This window comes from Zalophus californianus, chromosome 12 (genome assembly GCF_009762305.2).
Source record: "Zalophus californianus isolate mZalCal1 chromosome 12, mZalCal1.pri.v2, whole genome shotgun sequence".
In the NCBI taxonomy this organism is placed as follows: Eukaryota; Metazoa; Chordata; class Mammalia; order Carnivora; family Otariidae; genus Zalophus; species Zalophus californianus.
This window is the reverse complement of record NC_045606.1, coordinates 14071737-14094824: the sequence shown is the minus strand read 5'-3', so window position 1 is coordinate 14094824 and position 23088 is coordinate 14071737. Positions and strand designations below refer to the sequence as shown.

General features: G+C 42.0%; 1 protein-coding gene across 2 annotated transcripts in view; it reads left to right on the top strand.

The window, feature by feature from the left end:
* POU6F2 (POU class 6 homeobox 2) overlaps positions 1 to 23088 on the top strand; it is a 494308-nt gene that overhangs the window by 236493 nt on the left and 234727 nt on the right. For both annotated transcript variants that reach the window (XM_035723420.1, XM_027575065.1), the window contains exon 4: positions 1673 to 1901. In XM_035723420.1, coding sequence (XP_035579313.1) covers positions 1673 to 1901 — 229 coding nt within the window. The remainder of the gene's footprint in view (positions 1 to 1672; positions 1902 to 23088) is intronic.

Sequence of the window (23088 nt, the reverse complement as noted above, 5' to 3'; positions counted from 1 at the left end):
AGGAGCTGTGATGGGAGTCTGTAGGCAGCGGCCAGAGAGTGGGGTCAGCCCTCCTCCCCTCATTCTGCAAATAGAGCAGCCCCACTTCTCTGAATCAGTTCGTGCATGAGAGGGCATGGCCAGAAAGGGGTGAGCCATGGGCTCTGGAGCAGCCTGCCTTGACATGATCCCCCCACACCCACCAGATATGGGGCTTTGGGCAACTTACTAATCCTTCTGTATCTCCTTGGTAGGACAACCACATTCATATGCCCATGGCAATATTAGAATAGTGCCTGCCTGTAATTCACTGGGTTTTGTACTCTGCCTCCATTTACTTACCTTTTATTTTATAGAATCATGCTGCATCAAAAACAAAAAAGTTGAAACCCCTCCATAAGAGTTTTGTCTTGGTTCCTCCAGAAGAAAAATGGACACGGCATTATGTGTCACATGGTTCCCAAAAGGGTGCAATGAAGGCATTGCATCGAAGTCTGTAAGACCAACGACCCTTCTGGTCATGTGGCCTGGCCAGCGCAGGAATCCTTCCAAGGTCATCCTGGTGAAGAGCCCACATCTGGGCTCAAATCTGCCTAGTGCCCAAAGTGCACACCAATGAGGCTGTCTGTCCACATCAAACAATGGCTAATGGATAAACAGTGGACACAAACTCTTGTTTCTAATCTTGTATGAACTGAGCAAAGAATGTTAGAGTAATAGCAAAAGACATCTTTAAAAAGATTTGCCAACTTACCCACCTCAAATGTCTTTGTTTTCCTATACTTTTTTCAGAACTCTTAATGTACACACACAATTTTACCATTTTAATGATTTCATTGTCATTGCTTAATGATTATCCAGTTTATTTTAGGTATTCTCATACTAGAAACATTTTCTATTTTTCTGAAAGAGGCGCCATAATGATCCACTTTAAAGACTGTGTAATACCTTGTCGAGTTTAGCACTATAACAAAGTATTTTTCAACATTTATATATTTTTAAATGTAATGCATGTTTTCATGCATTTATCTTTTGTCTTTTTGAATGGTATCTTCAGGCTCCATCCCAGGAGTATATTCTGAGTCAAAAGGGGTTGAATATTTCTGCAGCTCTTGATATAGATTTCCAAATTGCTTTCCAAAAGGCTTATGATTGTGCATATGTCCTAAATCCACATAATGGTGTCACTAAAGACCTACCAGCGTGCTGTAACTCTTTTACATCATTTTTGCTGCTAATAAATAAAAATAGCATTTTATTGCTACTTTTGAGCCCAAACAAAACAAAACAAAAAAACCCCAAAACAACAACAAAAAAAAACCACCTCTGATGCCAATGAGTTCTTTCTGGAACAACAGAGAACAAATTAGCAAAGAATTTCAAATACGTAAGGTTAAGACCAAATGGAAATTCATTGGAAAAATAATATATAAGTGTAAGGTATTACTTTTAAAGGTATTTGAGTTCCTCAAAAGAAATCCGAACCCAATGAAATTTTCCAAAGAAATAAATGAAATGTGATTTCAATTTTTTTTCCCTACTGGTTCATCCTGGAACAGAGCGTGTGTATTTGCTCCTTGTTCAGGAAATTTCTGACCCTGCTAGAAGAACTAGACCCCTAGAAGAAAATGCTCTGGAAGGCCATGTCTTGGTTCCACTGGAAAGTGAGCTAGGATTGTCTGTTTCTTTGCAGCCACTTCTGACAGCACAACAGTTAGCCTCGGCTGTCGCTGGCGTCATGCCGGGAGGCACGCCGGCCCTCAACCAGCCCATCCTCATCCCCTTCAACATGGCCGGACAGCTCGGAGGACAACAAGGACTGGTCCTCACTCTGCCTACCGCGAATCTCACCAACATCCAAGGGCTGGTAGCAGCCGCTGCAGCCGGAGGCATTATGACTCTACCACTGCAAAATCTACAAGGTAACCCATTGTTTCTGTGTGCCCTGTAGGGCTCTATCCGTGGCCGGTGTTCTCTGCGATGCTCACATGCCCCCGATGGTGAATGTGGTTCAGAACTGCTCCCACTAGCAAGGGAGATGGAAGGCTTGTGTAGGAAGCCAAGCTCCACGTTGTATGTGAATCCCAACCTTGCTCAAGCCATGGGCTTTATCAGTCCTTGTGTCCTGGCATTGATTTGCAACCTTTCAGGTCTTCTAGAGGCACCCGTGAGCACTCATTGCACAACACGTCGAAAACTTAGATGTAAAATTATTGTGGTGTTATTTGAGGACCTGGGTTATGATCTCATGACTTCTTCAGTGTAGCCATCTGCAAAGAAAGGTTATACATGATTTGTTTGTGTGGGAAGTGGTTGGAACATCTCCAGTACAAGGTAGACTTCGGAAGTCTTAATTTAATTATTGTTTTCTTGCTAAGTATTTTTAGTTATAAATATTAAACAGAAAGTATATTATTGGGGTTCGTACTTCGTAATGAGAAAAACACACTTGTAGATCGAGCCTTTATATTACGTGGGCATTTAACAAGAGCTAGATTCATTTAACTCTGGAAGGGTAGTTCTTCTGGTTCTACAAAAGTTTTCACTTTTCTGGGAAAGATTCGCTAACACTGATTGATAGACTGATTTACAAAAGACTCTGTTGAAGGAAGAATTTTATGGTAAAAAATGGCCTGAATATGATACGATTAGGATGCCTAACAAAGAGAAAACAAATGTGTTTTGGGCTGCTCAGAGGTGTTTGTTTTCCCCATTGATATGAATGTTAGCAATTAGAAAGAAAAAAAAATTTTTTTTTTTTGGCAGAGTGAGAGTTTGATGGGGTAAGTTATAAGAGTAACAATTTAAAGTACTTTCTGTAGTTGGTCAAATGTCGGAGCTCCTTATGGTCAGAGCATCAGCCCAAAGATTAAGAAATAAACCACATAAAAACTGGTTAACTCTTGACCCAAACCTTTTTACACACCGTATGTTCTAATATCCCACCTACTGTTGCCACTTCTTGACTTTCCCTTTAATGTTTAAAACGAAGTCTCTCTCATACCATTAAATTGTGCCAAGAAACCTGCCATTCATAAATCATGCATGCCCAGGACACGCTAATGCACAAACTTTACTTGTTTCAAATTTGAGAGTGCCTGGTAGCCAGGATCTCAAGATTAAGCAAATAAGGCAGGAATAAACAAGGTGAAAGCAGAAGCAACAAAGTGTAGGGAGAGGCTTTCTAATGTAGGTGGATGATGAAATCTTAATGAAGAAATGGGCATTATCAAAATGCAACCTTCCATTTGCAACATTTTGTGCCTATGGGAGTATTGACTATTATAAATAAACATAAGCTCACAGAGCTCCTAGGTCATGAATTAATCTTGCTTAGTTAAAATAGATGCTAAAGTCAGAGTCCAAAAACTCAGGCTTGTTGTATCTTTATTATGGTTTGGTATTCCTAGGATTTTAGTACCTGGTTATTTTAAGGGCTCAAAGTTAGCGACTGTGGATTAATGTGGAATGTGGACTTCCATCAAGATTTTTCTCTTTTCTTTAAATATCAAATTGTGGATTAGCTTATAGTTTGGAATTTGGTTCTTTTTGGCACCATTGGTTTCAGAAAAGAAATCCTAAGATTTGTGTCCTGAGTAAGTCGGTTCAGTAAGAGTGCTAACTCTGTTTACTCCTTGGTGCTTTTATTTTTTATGTTATGTTAATCACCGTACATTATATCATTAGTTTTTGATGTAGTGTTCCATGATTCATTGTTTGCATATAACACCCAGTGCTCCATGCAGTACGTGCCCTCTTTAATACCCATCACCAGGCTAACCCATCCCCTCCACCCCCTTCCCTCTGGAACCCTCAGTTTGTTTCTCAGAGTCCATAGTCTCTCATGGTTCGTCTCCCCCTCTGACTTCCCCCCTTCATTCTTCCCTTCCTGCTATCTTCTTCTTTTTTTTTTAACATATAATTTATTATTTGTTTCAGAGGGACAGGTCTGTGATTCGACAGTCTTACACAATTCACACCACTCACCATAGCACAAACCCTCCCCAATGTCTATCACACAGCCACCCCATCCCTCCCACCCCCCACCACTCCAGCAACCCTCGGTTTGTTTCCTGAGATTAAGAATTCTTGATATCAGTGAGGTCATATGATACATGTCTTTCTCTGATTGACTTATTTCGCTCCACATAATACCCTCGAGTTCCATCCACATCATTGCAAATGGCAAGATCTCATTCCTTTTGAGGGCTGCATAATAGTCCATTGTATATATATATATATACATATATATATATATGTATACCACAACTTTAGCCATTCATCTGTCGATGGACATCTTGGCTCTTCCCAAAGTTTGACTGTTGTGGACATTGCTGCTATAAACATCGGGGCGCACGTACCCCTTTGGATCCCTACATTTCTAACTTTGGGGTAAATACCCAGTAGTGCTATTGCTGGATCATATTGTAGCTCTATTTTCAACTTTTTGAGGAACTTCCATACTGTTTTCAGAGTGGCTGCACCAGCTTGCATTCCCACCAACAGTGTAGGACAGTTCCCCTTTCTCCACATCCCTGCCAACGTCTGTCATTTCCTGACTTGTTAATTTTAGCCATTCTGACTGGTGTGAGGTGGTATCTCATTGAGGTTTTGATTTGGATTTCCCTGATGCTGAGCAATGTTGAGCACTTTTTCATATGTCTATTGGCCATTAGGATGTCTTCTTTGGAAAAATGTCTGTTCATGTCTTCTGCCCATTTCTTGATTGGATCATTTGTTCTTTGGGTGTTGAGTTTGATGAACTTCTTTATAGATTTTGGATACTAGCCCTTTATCTGATATGTCATTTGCAAATATCTTCTCCCAGTCTGTTGGCTGTCTTTTGGTTTTGTTGACTGTTTCTTCTGCTGTGCAAAAGCTTTTTATCTTGATGAAGTCCCAATAGTTCATTTTTGCCCTGGCTTCCTGTGCCTTTGGTGATGTTTCTAGGAAGAACTTCCTGCGGCTGAGCTCGAAGAGGTTGCTGCCTGTGTTCTCCTTTAGGATGTTGATGGACTCCTGTCTCATATTTAGGTCTTTCAACCATTTGGAGTCTATTTTTGTGTCTGGTGTAAGGAAATGGTCCAGTTTCATTCTTCTGCATGTGGCTGTCCAATTTTCCCAACACCCATTTGTTGAAGAGACTGTCTTTTTTCCACTGGACATTCTTTCCTGCTTTGTCAAAGATAAGTTGACCATAGAGTTGAGGGTCCATTTCTGGGCTCTCTATTCTGTTCCATTGATCTATGTGTCTGTTTTTGTGCCGGTACAATACTGTCTTGATGATTACAGCTTTGTAATAGAGCTGGAAGTCTGGAATTGTGATGCCACCAGCTTTGCTTTTCTTTTTCAACATTCCTCTGGCTATTCGGGGTCTTTTCTGGTTCCACACAAATTTTAGGATTATTTGCTCCATTTCTTTGAAAAAATTGGATGGTATTTTGATAGGGATTGCACTGAATGTGTAGATTGCTCTAGGTAGCATTGACATCTTCACAATGTTTGTTCTTCCAATCCATGAGCATGGAACGTTTTTCCATTTCTTTGTGTCTTCCTTAATTTCTTTCCTGAGTATTTTATAGTTTTCTGAGTACAGATTCTTTGCCTCTGTGGTTAGATTTATTCCTAGGTATCTTATGGTTTTGGGTGCAATGGTAAATGGGATCGACTCCTTAATTTCTCTCTCTTCTGTCTTGTTGTTGGTGTATAGGAATGCCACTGATTTCTGTGCATTGATTTTATATCCTGCCACTTGACTGAATTCCTGTATGAGTTCTAGCAGTTTTGGGGTGGAGTCTTTTGGGTTTTCCACATAAAGTTTCATATCATCTGCAAAGAGTGAGAGTTTGACTTCTTCTTTGCTGATTCGGATGCCTTTTATTTCTTTTTGTTGTCTGATTGCTGTGGCTAGGACTTCTAGTACTATGTTGAATAGCAGTGGTGAGAGTGGACATCCCTGCCGCGTTCCTGACCTTAGGGGGAAAGCTCTCAGTTTTTCCCTATTGAGAATGATATTCGCTGTGGGTTTTTCATAATGACTTTTATGATATTGAGGTATGTACCCTCTATCCTTATACTCTGTAGAGTTTTGATCAAGGAAGGATGCTGTACTTTGTCAAATGCTTTTTCTGCACCTATTGAGAGGATCATATGGGTCTTGTTCTTTCTTTTATTAATGTATTTTATCACATTGATTGATTTGCTGATGTTGAACCAACCTTCCATCCCAGGGATAAATCCCACTTGGTCATGGTGAATAATCCTTTGAATGTACTGTTGGATCCTATTGGCTCGTATTTTGGTGAGAATTTTTGCATCCATGTTCATCAAGGATATTGGTCTGTAATTCTCCTTTTTGATGGGGTCTTTGTCTGGTTTGGGGATCAAGGTAATGGTGGCCTCATAAAACGAGTTTGGAAGTTTTCCTTCCATTTCTATTTTTTGGAACAGTTTCAGAAGAATAGGTATTAATCCTTCTTGAAATGTTTGGTAGAATTCCCCTGGGAAGCCATCTGGCCCTGGGCTTTTGTTTGTTGGGAGATTTTTGATGACTGCTTCAATTTCCTTGGTGGTTATAGGTCTGTTCAGGTTTTCTATTTCTTCCTGGTTCAGTTTTGGTAGTTGATACATCTCTAGGAATGCACCCATTTCTTCCAGGTTATCTAATTTGCTGTCATAGAGTTGCTCATCATATGTTCTTATAATTGTTTGTATTTCTTTGGTGTTGGTTGTGATCTCTCCTCTTTCATTCATGATTTTGTTGATTTGGGTCATTTCTCTTTTCTTTTTGATCAGTCTGGCCAGGGGTTTATCAATCTTGTTAATTCTTTCAAAGAACCAGCTCCTAGTTTCGTTGATCTGTTCTACTGTTCTTTTGGTTTCTATTTCATTGATTTCTGCTCTGATCTTTATAATTTCTCTTCTCCTGCTGGGTTTAGGCTTTATTTGCTGTTCTTTCTCCAGCTCCTTTAGGTGTAGGGTTAGGTTGTGTATTTGAGACCTTCCTTGTTTCTTGAGAAAGGCTTGTATTGCTATACACTTTCCTCTTAGGACTGCCTTTGCTGCATCCCAAAGATTTTGAACAGTTGTGTTTTCATTTTCATTTGTTTCGATGAATTTTTCAAATTCTTCTTTAATTTCCTGGTTGACTCATTCATTCTTTAGTAGGATGCTCTTTAGCCTCCATGTATTTGAGTTCTTTCCGACTTTCTTCTTGTGACTGAGTTCTAGTTTCAAAGCATTGTGGTCTGAAAATATGCAGGGAATAATCCCAGTCTTTTGGTACCGGTTCAGACCTGATCTGTGACCTAGGATGTGATCTATTCTGGAGAATGTTCCATGGGCACTAGAGAAGAATGTGTATTCTGTTACTTTGGGATGGTATGTTCTGAATATGTCTGTGAAGTCCATTTGGTCCAGTGTGTCATTTAAAGTCTTTATTTCCTTGTTGATCTTTTGCTTAGATGATCTGTCCATTTTGGCGAGGGCGGGTGTTAAAATCCCCCACTATTATTGTACTGTTGTCAATGTGTTTCTTTGCTTTTGTTATTAATTGGCTTATATAATTGGCTGCTCTCATGTTAGGGGCATAGGTATTTACAATTGTTAGATCTTCTTGTTGTATAGACCCTTTAAGTAGGATGTAGTGTCCTTTCTCATCTCTTATTACAGTCTTTGGTTTAAAATCTAATTTGTCTGATATAAGGATTGCCACCCCAGCTTTCTTTTGGTGTCCATTAGCATGGTAAATGGTTTTCCACCCCGTCACTTTCAATCTGGGAGTGTCTTTGGGTCTAAAATGAGTCTCTTGCAGACAGCATATTGATGGGTCTTGTTTTTTAATCCAATCTGATAGCCTGTGTCTTTTGATTGGGGCATTTAGCCCATTTACATTCAGGATAATTATTGAAAGATTTGAATTTCGTGCCATTGTATTGCCTGTAAGGTGACTGTTACTGTTTATTGTCTGTGTTCCTTTCTGGCCTATGTTACTTTTAGGCTCTCTCTTTGCTTAGAGGACCCCTTTCAATATTTCTTGTAGGACTGGTTTCATGTTTGCAAATTCCTTTAGTTTTTGTTTGTCCTGGAAGCTTTTTATCTCTCCTTCTCTTTTCAATGACAGCCTAGCTGGATATAGTATTCTTGGCTGCATATTTTTCTGATTTAGTGCTCTGAATATATCATGCCAGTCCTTTCTAGCCTGCCAGATCTCTGTGGATAGGTCATTCTAATGTTTCTACCATTGTAGGTTACATATCTCTTCTCCCGAGCTGCTTTCAGGATTTTCTCTTTGTCTCTGAGACTCATAAGTTTTACTATTAGATGTCAGGGTGTTGACCTATTATTATTGATTTTGACAGGGGTTCTCTGTGCCTCTTGGATTTTGATGACTGTTTCCATCCCCAGATTAGGGAAGTTCTCTGCTATAATTTGCTCCAATATACCTTCTGGCCCTCTCTCTCTTTCTTCTTCTTCTGGGATCCCAATTATTCTAATATTGTTTTGTCTTATGGTATCACTTATCTCTTGAATTCTGCCCTCGTGATCCAGTAGTTGTTTATCTCTCTTTTTCTCAGCTTCTTTATTTTCCATCATTTGGTCTTCTATATCACTAATTCTCTCTTCTACCTCATTTATCCTAGCAGTTAGCAGCCCCATTTTTGATTGCACCTCATTAATAGCCTTTTTGATTTTGACTTGGTTAGATTTTAGTTCTTTTATTTCTCCAGAAAGGATTTCTCTAATATCTTCCATGCTTTTTTCAAGCCCAGCTAGTATCTTTAAAATCATCATTCTGAACTCTAGTTCAAACATCTTGCTAATGTCCATATTGATTAGGTCCCTGGCAGTTGGTACTGCCTCTTGTTCTTTTTTTGAGGTAATTTTTTCCATCTTGTCAGTTTGTCCGGAGGAGCGTAGATGAATGAGAGAACAAAATGCTAACAGGGTAACAATGTCCCCAGAAAATACACACTAAACAAATCAGAAGAGACCCCGAAACTAGGGGAAAAGAAAGGGAAAGAAAGAAAAAAGAAAAAAAAAAAGAAAAGGAAAAAGATAAAAACAGAAACAAAAACAAAAACACAAAACAGAATGTGATCAGAGATGATCAGGCTGGTGCATAGATCAGTGCCACACACTAGATTTTGGGCGTATTTTGGCTTGTTAGAAGAAAGTGCCTCCCAAAATTTTAAAGAAAGCAAAACTTATATATGTACAAAAATAAGGGTTAATACGATGAAGGGATGGAATGTGACTGTAAAGATTCAAATTATAAAGGATTTTATAAAAGGAATTTATAAGATAAGAAGCTGGTTGAAAAAAGAAAGAAGAGGGTTTAAAACAAAAGGGAGAGAATGTGATCAGGCAGGAAACTCGAACAAAGCCATACACTAGGGATTTAGGGTATATTTTGGTCTGTAAGAAGAAACTATATCCCAAAATTTTAAAGAGAGAACAACATATATATATATATATATATATATATATATATATATATATATATACCAAAAATAAGGTTAACTACTATGAAAGGATAGAATATGACTCTAAAAATGAAAAATAAAAAAGATTTTTTTAAAAAGCGGATTGATAAGATGTTGGTTGAAAAAGGGAAAAAGAAAAACTAAAAAAAAAAACAGAAAAGAAAAAGTTGAAAAAAATTAACTTTGAAAGACTAAAGAATCATGGGAAAAAAGCCATGAATTCTATGTGCAGTGTTCCCCTAGCACTGGAGTTCTGCCGTTCTCATTGATCGGTAACCTTGGTCTTGGCTGGTTGTTCGTGCTGATCTTCTGGGGGAGGGGCCTGTTGCTGTTCCCAGATGTCTTTGCTGGAGGCCGGGTCCGGGCTAAGTCATCTGCTCGGATTTGCTCTCGGGAGCTTTTGTTCCCTGCAAGCTTTCGGTACAGCTTTGGGGGACGAGAGTGAAAATGGCGGCCTCCCAATCTCTGCCCCAGAGGAGCCAAGAACTCGGGGCTCTGCTTCTCAGTGTGCCCCCAGAGAAAAGCAGTCACTCCCGTCTCCCCGGTCTCCAGCCGCACTCCGTGCTCACCCAGCCTGTGACAGAGCCTTTCTATCTCTGGCACCCGACTCTGTGTGGAGTCTCCAAACCTAGCAGATCCCTGCGGTGTGCTCCCGTGCCGCTCCTCCTGGGGTAGGAAGGGGAGTCTCCCCGGATCTGCCACTTGTTGGGTCCCTGCTGGAGGAGCAGTGGCCTGACTGTGACGTGGATCACAGTTTATGACAACCCCGAGCTGAGAGCCCGCGCCTCGGCTCCATCTCTTCAGCCGGCTTCCCCGCTCCGATACCTGAGAGCTCTGCCGCACTTAGGCACCCCCAGTCTTTCTGTGACCCCGAGGGTCCTGAGACCACACTGTCCCGCGAGGGTACCACCCCCCGCTTAGCCACTGGAGCGATGTCCCTCAGCGGAGCTGACTTCTAAAAGTTCCGATTTTGTGGTCCGCGGCTCTGTCACTTGCCAGAAGCGGCAGAGGCCCCCTCCCCCGCCGTCTATCCTCCCGAATATCGCCTCGGATTCACTTCTCCGCACGTCCTACCTTCCAGTAAGTGGTCGCTTCTCTGTTCAGAGTTGTTGCTACTCTCTTCTTCGATCTCCTGTTGAGTTCGTAGGTGTTCAGAATGGTTTGATCCCTATCCAGCTGAATTCCTGGGACCAGATGAAATCCAGGTCTCCTACTCCTCCGCCCTCTTGCTCCTCCTACCCCTTGGGGCTTCTTACACCATTTTCTTAACGGCCTAATCTTCAGAAGTGTATTGATCGGAGTTGATGGTCAAACGTTTGTCTACTGCACAAACACAAGGAACCCTGTCTCCCTTTGTCATCTCAGTTAAGTTGGAGGGCAGGTGGTGAGGTCATTAAAATAAAACACCTGCCAGTTGCAAGTCAGCCTGTTATAGGGAAACCTTCCTCATCGGTCTTAACACTCACGCCCCTCCTCCAACACTTTATTCTCTAATAACTCTGTGAACGAATCCCAGTTCCTAAGTCACTGTTAGGATCCAGAGAAGTTCCCTTGGGCTTTTCTCTTCCTTTCATGTCTTCCCATGTGATTTCTTGACCACCCAGACCTCACTAGTTTGAGAAGTAACCAACCATCCCAGTTTGCTTGAGACTGGGGTTTTCTGGGGATGTGTGACTTTCACTGTTGGAACCAGGATAGTCCTGGGCAAACAAGGAGTTGATCATCTGCCAGAAGTCCAGGGGCAATAACAATAAGAATTAGGTAAATGTCTTGAATCTCTATGGTGCCCAAGATGAGTGTTTACCACCCGAAGGGCAGTGCCAGTTGGTCACCTTGTCAGCCAGCATCTGACCCAAGGATGATCTCATCCCTTTTAGGGGGCCTACTGCAGCCCTCGACAATCCATAGGCAGTGTCTATGGCTTGTGTGGTTTTCCAGGTTATATGACAGAAGGTGGTGGGACTCCGGGGATGGTGGGTGGCTGGCTGGCAGGCCATCTGCAGGGGTCCTGGTCGACTTTGAGACTGAGCCAATCCTAGACATAATCCAGTCTCATCCTCTTTCAAGGGTGGCAATCTGGTTCATGGGCTATGATACCCCAGAAGTCCTACACACATTTGTTTGGTCAACAGGGTAGAATGCTCTGCCCCTCCCCATGGTCCACCCTAGACAAGAGCACAGTAGTTTCCAAGGCTTTTAAGAATCTTGAAACCACCAGTATGTCTGCCCAGCACTTCTTGGATGGTTTTATAAAACACTGTGATCCGTCAGCGTGAGGGGGAGGGATTTAAGTGTTAAACGCCTAGTCTGAAATGGAACCTGTTTCCATATGATGCACTTAGCTCTGGATGGGTTCCCCCTTTCCTCATTGTGAACCGTTAAGGTTTATTCATGAAATAAGCCTCCCAGTTGCCATTATCTCTGACTCTCCTCTAGCCTTCCTGCCCAGCCCTTCAGCCTGTCCTTCCTCATAGCTCAAAAGCTACAAATTTGCTAAAAAAGAAAAATACCGACATCGGTTTCTTACTGGTTTGGAATTCAGGGATAAGTTTTCAAGTATATTCTTCTTTACTGAAGGGATTGGGAGCTGGTTCCTTTACGTTCACTATCAAGTGACACGGAATTGCTCTCAGACCCTCAGAGGCCATGATTCATGCATGTATTTTAATGAGCGCTAATGACATGATGTTACACTAAGCGGCTTTTTTCCGCTCAGGCAGCAGGGGTCCTATCACTGTCTCCTCCTCTGAGCCTCATTCCCAGACCAGCTTGGGGGGCTTGTTAGAAATGCAGGCTCTCAGCCCCACCCCAGAATCTGCATTTTAAAAGATTTCCAGGAGATTCCTATAGTACACTAAAGTTTAAGGAAGCCTGGTCTAAGGAGCTTTTCCAAAATCCATTTGGCCACTCCCCCACTATCTCCAGCAGCCTCCCCAGATCCTGAGCATCCTAGGGTGATGGGGAGCCATGTGACTGTGAGAGTCCCCTTGTTAACTGTCCGGCTCCAACTCACCAAACCAGGCCTCTAATGAGGATAAGGACTGAAAGGAGTAACTTATTTGGGAATTAACTTACTGCTTCCTTCAGGACATTCACGTCCCCAAGACCGAGAGGCGTTCTCTTAAACAATGAAAGCATGATTAAAGCCCTTGCTCTGAGATTTTTATCCAGCAGAAGATTTGCATTGTTGAAAAAGAGACCATGTGGCCCTGAAGAAAACCCATTTGCACAGCCTGGGGATTGTTTTCCCTTTCTCCTCAGATCCTTCCATGCAGGAAAGAGAGCACTCCTATGCCATCAAGGAAGGGGTCTTCTTGTAAGGAAACAGCTGGGAATTAGGAGTTAGAAATCTTGCAGAATCCCAGGAACACCCTATGGTCCAGCCTCAGGGGCCCTGGACATGAGGTTTGGGGCTCAGAGAATCCAGTGAAATTAGAAATTAGACAATGGGGATTAGAGTTTGGGGATCGGAGAATCCAGCGAACTACCAAGCTGCGGGCTGTCTTGTTCCCTCTGAGGAGACAGGCCTGTGCCCCCACTTCTAACCTGTCTCCTGTCTTCCCCTGCTCCTCCTTGTGACTCTTCTCTACTGTGTTGGTTGAGTTTTGACTAGCCCCTAATTTTAGCTCACTCTGTCTCTTGGAGTCCATGCATCTTCCCAACCCATGTACCTCTTAGGAATGCTCCATTGCTCTCTCTACCATCTCTATTTTTATCCCCATCTCCATGCCTATCAACAACTCAACCTCCCCAACATTCCCAATTCCTGATGAGCTGAGACTTTGCATTCTAGGCTAACCTGGAGGTTGCTGGCCAGACTAGAGATGGACTGCCCCGTGTGGAAGTATGCATCCCTGTCCAGTCAGCTGTAATGTGTATGGACGGGGGAGCCGGGATGATGAGGAGCAGAGCATGAGCAGCATGCTGGAGAGACACACTAGGGCCTCCCCCCTCCGTAGAAGAGGTGCCAAGCGAGCAGGCTGGGTATTGGCCTGGCCGCTGGGATTGCCGTACAGACCAGGAGGCCCTCCTATGGGCAGAGAGGAAGACCAACTCTGAACTCAGAGATGCCATGGGTGGGGGCTAGGTTCTGAATATTTTAGGGGAAGCCTATGGAAGTTCTGGCTGGGATTCAAGCCCAGAAGTGCTCTAAACTCAGATGAGATCTAGGAATGACCTACTCCTCAACACTCTATGTCCCTGCATGACGTAGATACAGTTTTGCATTCTCCCTTCTCTCTCCTTTGAGAGTGAGTGCTGCTCCCGGCCAAGCACCTCCCACCGTCACCACTCTTGGTCTGTCCATTCCCGGGTCCTTTGTCTGTCCCCTGCTCACGGGGATTTGGTCTCAGGGGACTGTCAGAGAACCCACACCTGTGAGAGGAGACTCACGATGACCATGAAGCTTAAAGAAGGAAAATGACTCAGGGTGCTCTGTCACATACTTCATAAACTCCTTTAAAAGTCAGTCTTCCATTTACTTACTATTTTGAGGCACAGATAGCTGTGCCAAAAATATAATTTGCATTTGTCCTAGTGTGGAAACTAGATTATTATTTGATGTGGCAGAATAAGTCCCCATTATGGAACTTGTGCAAATGGGCTGTGTTTTCTGCCTTTTTTTTTTTTTAGGTTGAGGCAGAAAATGTAGACAAATAGAACCCCAAAACAAGTGACAACAAGCAGCAAAGGGGTTAATGGAACAGCAGAGGTGGGCCTATGTCTAGGACAGATGATTCAAGTTAGTGACTTGTTCTCATTGCATAGGCTGAGAGATAACCCACTAATCACTGTGGGCAACATAAATGGAGAATATAAATGTGCTACATAGGAGATTTATATCAAAGTGTGAACATTCCAGTTCAGTCAAGCATAACATTTAAATTAATGACCAAAAATACATTAGAGAGTGCCGCTTAACCTGAACATGGAAAAGCAATTAGGTTCAAGGCAAGTTGAAAAATCAAGGCCAAAGGTGGTTTTGCTGCCTTTCACGCTGGCAGGAAACCTGCCCTGGTTTTCTCTCATTCTCGAAATTAAAGTCTGTAAGGGTAAAGTATGTGAGAATGCTTTAGGTTTTAGGGATTTCTTGTACGAGCCACATCACATTTCCTTTTTATTTGTTTTGTTGGTATTTGTTGTTTGAATTGAGGCATCATTTACATACAGTAAAATGCATGGATCTTAAGGGCACAGCTCAGTGGGTCTTGATAATTGTGTATACTCATGCGACCTCTGTCCACCACAGCCAATACAGAAAGTATTTCATTTCCCCCAAAAGTTTCCCTGTGTCCCTTTGTGGTCAGTCCTGTTCCTCCAACCAGGCAGCCCTGATCTGCTTTCTATCACTATCGATTGGTTTTGTTTGTTCTAGAACTTCATACAAATGGATTTCTACAGTATGTATGATTTCATGTCTGGCTTTTTTCACTAAGCATCATGTTTTTGAGATTCATCCATGTCATTGTGTATGTCAGGGGATCCTTTCTTTTCATTTCTGAGCAGTGTTCCATTGTAAGAATATGCCACAGTTGGTTTATCCATAGCCAGTCCGATGTCTTAGCAGGCAGACATGGTGAAGATCCTCTCCCCTGGGGGTAGGGAGAGGATCCTCTGTTGGACATCCCTTAGGAAGCACCCTTGGCCACAGTTCTCCTTGACCCTTCTCTCTAGCCCTGGAAGATTCTTCCCTGTCCATTATCTTTCTTGGCTACATCTGAAGAGAAAGTTGAGAAATATGCCTTTATTTGAGCACTTCCTCAGTCCATGTATGGCTTATGGAAGCTCTGGGGGCCGAAGGGTTGCTTGACATTTCCAATAGTTAAAGATTTGTAGCTTCCTTGGAAATGTGGTTCTCTCAGAAACTGAGAGTGCTTCTGATCGTTTTGCTTTCAGTCCATTCCAGGTGCCACAGGTTTTTCCGAGGCATACATCTTCAGTCTAATTTATTTTTGCATTGTCACTCCCACTCTTGTCTCTTCCAACTCAATTGGCCTCAAGGTGCGGGCACTCTGACCTCCTACCCAAGGGCCTTCGCACAGGACATTTCCTCTGCCTGAAGGACTCTTACCCCAGAAAGCATCAGCCTACTTCTCCCCCACAGCCCCCCAGCACTGCTGTTCCCCCCTACCTCCTTTCCTTTATTTCCTTTGTCCATAACACTTACTACCTTCTACAGAGCCTTAACATCTCAGAAATGTCTGAGACCTTTTTTGTTCTTTCTCTGTAAGCACGTTGGGTCATGCTTCCTGCAGCCACATTGCGTAGTGTGGCAGCATCGTGATGCTTGGCCCTGATGGTCTAGGGGACGATATCTGCGTACAATGTGTTTATAATATGTAGTGCTTTTCTGGTCCTGCCCTCAGAATGTAAGCCCTACAATAGGCATTTTGTTTGGTTCGGTGATATGGCCCAAGAACTGGCTCATAATAAGTGCTCAAGGATGGATGGATGGATGGATGGATGGATGAATGGATTTTAAAGTAGGAGTCAGTCAAGTGAAAAGAAGTAAAGAGAACATTCGGTGTAGGGAAGGCATGAGGAGCATGGAGTCTAGAGTCCTCTGAACAATTTTGGCTATTGTTCAAGTGAAGGTTAGGAGTCAGAAGTGGCAAGAAACCAGACCAGATGAACAGGAAGGGGTGATACTGGAGGGCCTTGTACACCTTGCCTATGCATGCAGAGTGGCCATTGTAGGGCGAATGTGTTAGAAATGAACAAACTTAAAGACGATGCAATTATGCTATGATATTCTCATGGATATATGTTTGCTTTTATATGTTATGCCTGTGTAATTTCAAGGACTCAAAGCAGCTTGTAATATAAGAAGCATGAAAGGCCAAACACTGTTATTAGAAAAAGAAACCTAGATGGAGATTTGGAACAATGGGACAAGTCAAAGGGGAGACACATCACATTCCATACTTTTAATTATCTGACAGTAAATGGAAACATACCAGCTTAAGAAGAAACAGCCTTATTTATTTTTGTTTTTGCTTTTCACTAATTTTATTTATTTACTCAACACATACTTAACTGAGCTTTCATAGCATATTAGGTCACGATATCAGCTTGAGGTATAGCAGTAAATAGAATAAAGAGAATCTCGGCACTTCTGTGCTCGTGTAGGGTGTAAAGGAGACGGACAGGATGAAGGGTGGCAGGGATGGGGACATAGACAGAGACCAAAGGACATGAGCAACAAAGCCATACAATATCTGGAGGAAGAGTGTCCTGGGTTGAAGTTGGAGGTGCTAAGAAAAGTTAATCACACAGATTCCCAATGAAGAAACATGGAAACGCCTGATGGACAGGACACTGGTTCTCTTTGAGCTTTCATTAGATTATACTGTAGTAACAGACAAGCACAAAATTTCAGTGAGGTACAACCAAGGTTTATGTCTTTATTTATTTCATAATATGTGTTGGCTACAGTCAACAGGGCCCCTGCTGTACACATTCATTCTAGGATCAGCCTAAAGAAGCAGCCTCCTCCTGGGATAGGCCTTTCTCTTCACAGAGGGAAGAAAGAACGGCAGAACAGAACAGCAATGGCTTTCAAAGCTTTGGCTCAGAAGTGGCCCACGTTACTTCCCTTCAGGTCCTGCGCAAGCCTGCTGCCCATGGGAATGAGGCTACTCTTAAGGGGAGGGCGTTTCTCCAGCACATAATTAGAAACTGTATTACAAGGTGCTACATTGTTCAACTGAAGATACACTGCTGAATATTTGACTTGGGTCCCCTTGAAGATTCCTTCCAACACTGAGATTCTACAATTCCATGAGGTGAACCCATGAGATAGCATGGGCTATCCATGTGGTTCCTTTGAACACAACATATGAATAATTTCTTAAAGTAGTGGCATTCAAATGATAAATATAAAAATAGATTACAAATAGATGGAACAATTAGGTGCTTTTAAAAATAGCACATGAACACATGTAAAAGCATGGCTCCATTTATGTAACATTCAGGAAAAGGCAAAATTATAAGGACAGAAAGAGATCAGTGGTGACCAGGGATGGGGGCTGAGGGAAGGCGTTGACTATAAGGCAGTGCAGAGGAATTTCGGGGGCTGATGCGACCGTTCTCTTTTCTTGATCATGGTGGTGGTTACATGACTCTATGTGTTTGTCAGACTTGTAAAACTGGATGCTGGAAAGGGTGAATTTTACTTTATGTAAAATGTACCTCAATTAAAAAAAGGGGGGGAAGCAGGTGGTGTGGTGCTTATAAAATACCAACTTATGTTAAAACATAAAAAAGAATATGCAAGTACAAAACTGTTAATGAAATGAGAGCAGGGGGAAGCTTCATGGAGATGAGAGACTCGGATTCTCCCATTAAAGTGTTAATGGCTCTATTTCTCAGATGCACAAATGAACCCCAAAATAGTAAAGATTTCACAGGCACACAATTCGATCCCAGTTGTTTGAAAGAAACCCAAACACATGCATACCCCACAGAGAGAGGAAAAGAAAAATACTACGTATGACACAGGGTTACTGGTAGACTCTAGACAGTAAGAAATTATGGGTGAATGCTTTCCTTCTTAAAATTTCTTCATTAATAAGTATTATTCCAAAATCAGAATACTTTGTATTCATTCAGGTTAGAAGTCATATCCAAAGTGTCATTATTAGCATTGACGAGGTTAGGTCTATATAGGTCTGCTGTCTTGACCTTCTAACCACCTTTTTAAAAAAGCATCCCTCAACTCAAAGTGGATTAATTCTCAAATTAACAATACAACCACAAAGCAACTCTATGCATTCATTATGTATGAGCAATCTTTAATACCAGTAAAATTGCCTTTAAATGTGCCTGATTTTATTGATCAAAGGAGGATTTATTGTCAGGGAGTGGGTGAGGGGCAGAAGTGTGTGCTGAGCATTCTGGTAGCGTTCTTGAAGAAGAAAACAGTAGGTGGCCATGTGCGCCGCTTTTCCTAACGATTTACTTTTGTGCTATTCGAGTGATGCCCCCACTCAGAAAGTTGCATCCCCAGGGGCATTGTGAACATGAGAGCGGGGGTCTAATACCACCCACAGAAAGGGCAGGGCAGCCCCTGCCACAGAAACAAGAAGAATGGGCCCTGGCTTTTAGTATGCAATGATTTCTCAGCCTCTGATAGGGAGCTTGCTGTCACAAAGTCCAATATTAAAAACACCTAGTGCATAAATTCATATTTGCAGTGTTATTCAGAAGAGCCCCACATGACACACTGTACAATAATACCCAATCCACCATAAAGAAGTTATGAAAGTTGTTGCATGTGTCTTAACTTGGGCAGTTTTTCAAACCTCCGTATCTCCGAGCCTTCAGACTTTTTATTTAAAATACCTGGAGAGCCCGTTCTGCAGTACATTATCCTTGAAGCAGGCGTCACTGAGGCACTGGGGTATGGATTAAACTGGAAGCACATGAATGAGGAGTACGACTAGTATACTGTGTATTTAAGAGATACTGTCAATGGAATAAAGCATTGTCAAAGGATAATGGTTTCCAGCTGCCACATAAATGTCAAAGCAAAGCCAAAGCATTTATTTTCAAAGCAAAAGGCAGGGAAGTAATGTGATCCCCAGTTTGTACATAATAAGGCTGTAAATCCATCAGGGCTCTTGATGGTATGCAGCAATGTGTCTACACTAGGATGTGCAAACTGGATTAGATTCCAAGGCAGCCATCAGAGCTCTGTTCCAAGATGGCTGCCGCTAGAATGGCACTGAACACAAAGGAAAAGACTGTGCTCGAAATGCTTCTCAGTCTCACTCCGTTACCAAGGATGAGAGGGAACCGGGATGATGTGTTCAAATTTCCTCTGGAACCAAAATAAAGAAGTCTTCTGTATCTGAGGGCAGTGAGGAAGGGGCAGGTAGGGAGGAGGGGAGGTATTGAGAAAAAGGAGATAGGAACTGGTCTGTTCCTCTCTGCCCACCGTTCGGAGAATGAAGAGGAAAGATTTGCCCAAGCAAGTCCTGTCTTCTCTTATGTGTGTGATTCTTGCAGGGCAGATTTCCAGTGAGAGGTCACAGCTATTTATTTCTCAGCCCCTCCAGGGCAAAGCTAAACCTCATTTCTTGTCCTGAGCTGTGCACAAAGATTGATTGATCGAGTTCACAAATACTCACTAAGCACCTGCTCTTTTCCAGGCACTCTGGTAAGCACTCCAGTCTAGTTAGAAAAGGGGCTACGGTAGCAATCCAGGAGAGAAAGGGTCCCGGTGACAGTGAGGAAGAACAGAGGACTGATTTAGGCGACATTAAGGAGGTACGTTTGGTAAGACTTGGCGATGGATTAAATGTAGAGGGGTAAGAGGAAAGAGAGGGAGACAAGTAGTATAGTCGGACATGTAAGTTCATTTCCTGTGGACATTGTAAATGGAGAGACCAGGAGCTAGTTGGAAGTATATGGATCTAAAACTCAGAATGGGATTGGCACTGGAGACCCTGATGTAGAGACCGTCAACGTATGTGACTGAAGTCAGGGAGGGAATAAATTTCTGGGGAAGAAGAGGTTAGGGAAGGAACACAGTTCAAGCCATCGGAAGAGGAAGATGCAGGCACGGAAACAGACCCAGGAGAGAGGTCCCATCACGTAAGATTGTTCTGCACCAGTTCTGCGATTCTTCGTGTTTGGACTCTTTCATTGGACATAATCTACACATTCACATTGGAGCTTTTGGTTGTCGCTTACCCCTTTTATAGCCGGAGTGCCACAAGAAGAAGCCAACAAATTGTATCTGTCAGTCTGCTCTTTATCTTCTGAAGACACGCCAAGTTTCCATGTATAAAGAAGCTATTTTGAGAGCGTGTACATAAAAGCTTCAACAGTGTTGCTCTTTTGCTGAAAAGTAACTCCATTGATTTAAATCTATTATTTAAAAACGTCGTTGAAGTCTTAAAATCTCAAAATGAAAATGTTTCTCCCCTGCCATTCTTCTTTTTAAAGCACTTTGGGTCATGTCCATTGTAGCCACTCAGGGCAGAGGAAGGAACGAGTTGGGATTAGCTCTAGGGTGCTGGGTTTGGATAGAAGAGGATATCTGTGCCTGGGAAAAACTGCAGTTTAGATAATGTAATTTAATTTTTGGAAATTATTTCTCTTGGGAAATTATGTCTTGTTGCTAGCAAAATTACTCTTTGAACATCCTTTGGTTCCACGTTAACCTTTCCTTTGATATTAGTGTCATCATTACCCCAATTATATTAATCAACCATACTCACCAAGTTTCTGGCCAAAACTCTCAAAAAAAAAAAAAAAAAAAACCCAAAAAACTTAGTCCATTTGCCATTTGTCACCCGATTAGGATTAGCACAAATACCCAGATCCTTTAAAACATTCTTATGCATCTCCGTTCCCCTGTGTGCCATTATTTTAGAAATTCTTAGCAGAACATATATATATTCAACACTTGACATAAGATAATTTGAGTTTGCTGTGTTTGGAAAATAACTCACATGGGAGAAAGTTGCATTAAATAAATAATAGAGATAAAATTTATACTTCTATATATTTCAAAGCTAATGTTGCTAACTTACAATAGAACGATAACATGAAGACACAGTGCTATAATTTGATTGATTTGTTTTGACAACAGCCAAATAATTGAGAGTGAAAGGTGTCAGCACAGATGAAATATTGTATAAGCCACGTTCAAAGGCAACCCTAGCAGCAGCTGCAACTAGAGTTTTATTTCTTTTGATTCCATACTGGTACTCACCTCCAGTTTATTATGAAACCATGAAAGGTGCACGACTTCTCCAGCTAGGGAGACTTTTATGGAGAGGCTAGAAATAGAAGTTTGTCAAATAGTTGAACAACGGATATAGACAACAGGATGGGAAATGGCTGGAGCATGCCGAACGGAATGCTCTCCGCCTGTCCCTTGCTTTTGCAAGTTGCAGCTCTCCTGCGTTTTGGCTCATTTTGAAGAGATTCTGAGTCAGGGCAAATATTAGATCCTATTTTTCCACCCCTTGTCAGGAGATGGGCAAAAAAGAGGGGTGCTCTTGGCGCCATTTCTGGGCCTAGCAGATGGGGGAGGGGGGTGACCCACCTGAAAACCCTCATGCCTGGTGGGCAATAAGATTTGAGGTGCTTGGTGAATATAGAAGCTAAATGGCCAAGGGAGCCTTGATCAGGAGAAAGTCTCTGCCCTTAGGCAACTGCTGAGCACAGTGGTGACATGCTTGCTCGTGGCGTGACCTGGGCAGGGTACTGTGATCTTGGAGACCCTCTGTCCTCAGATATTTTATAGAGTTTTTTAATGATTCAGTGCGATACTGTATGGCTCATGTCTAGTATAGTGCCCGATGCTTAGTAAATGCAACATGAATGACAGACTCAGTGGCCTCTGTTATATGCGGGGAATATGTTCCAAGCCCCTCACTGGATGCCTGAAACCATGGATGGTACTGAACACTATATATTCAATGCTTTTCCTATATATACCTCACTATGGTAGAGTTTAATATATAAATTAGGCACAGTAAGGGATTAACAATAGTATTATAAAATAGAACATTTATAACAATATACTGTAATAAAAATTGTGTGAATGTGGTCTCCCTCTCAAAATATCTTATTGTACTGTATTGTCTGTATCTACTGTATCTACTTATTGAAAGACTTATTGTCGTTCTTGTGCTGATATGAGATGTTAAAATACTGTGTGATGAGATGAAGTGAGGTGAACGACGTAGACACTGTGACGTAGGATTAGACCACTTTTGACCTTGTGATGACATGTCAGAAGGAGGGTCATCTGCTTCCAGACCACAGTTGACCATGGGTAACAGAAACTGTGGAAAGCAAAACTGCAAATAAAAGGGGATTACCATACTTTTATTACTTAGAGTTGCAAAGTCCAAAATGATACCCAAGAGCCACACATGGCTATCAGGCCTTAGAAATGTGGCTAGTGCAGGGACGCCTGGGTGTCTCAGTCGGTTAAGCGTCTGCCTTCGGTTCAGGCCATGATCCAGGGGTCCTGGGATCAAGCCCCGCATCGAGCTCCCTGCTCAATGGGGAACCTGCTTCTCCCTCTCCCTCTGCCTGCCGCTCCCCCTGCTTGTGCTTTCTCTCAATCTCTGTCAAATAAAGAAATAAAAATCTGAAAGAAGAAAGAAAGAAAGGAAGAAAGGAAGAAAGGAAGAAAGGAAGAAAGAAAGGAAGAAAGAAAGGAAGAAAGAAAGAAAGAAAGAAAAAGAAAGAAAGAAAGAAAGAAAGAAAGAAAGAAAGAAAGAAAGAAAGAAAGAAAGAAGAAAGGAAGGAAGGAAGGAAGGAAGAAAGAAAGAAAGAAAGAAAGAAAGGAAGGAAGAAAGAAAGAAAGAAAGAAAGAAAGAAAGAAAGAAAGAAAGAAAGAAAGAAAGAAAGAAAGAAAGAAAAAAAGATGGCTAGTCCAAATTGACATATGCTATAGATATAAAATCCACATGGTTGCAAATACCTCATTAATATTTTCATCTTGATACCATGTTGAAAAGATGTTTTGGACATATTAGGTCAAATAGAATATATTGTCAAAATTAATTTCACCTGTTCCTTTTTATGTTTTTAAATAGAGATACTAGAAAATTTTAAATTATGTATGTGGTTCACATTTGGGGCTCCCATTATGTTT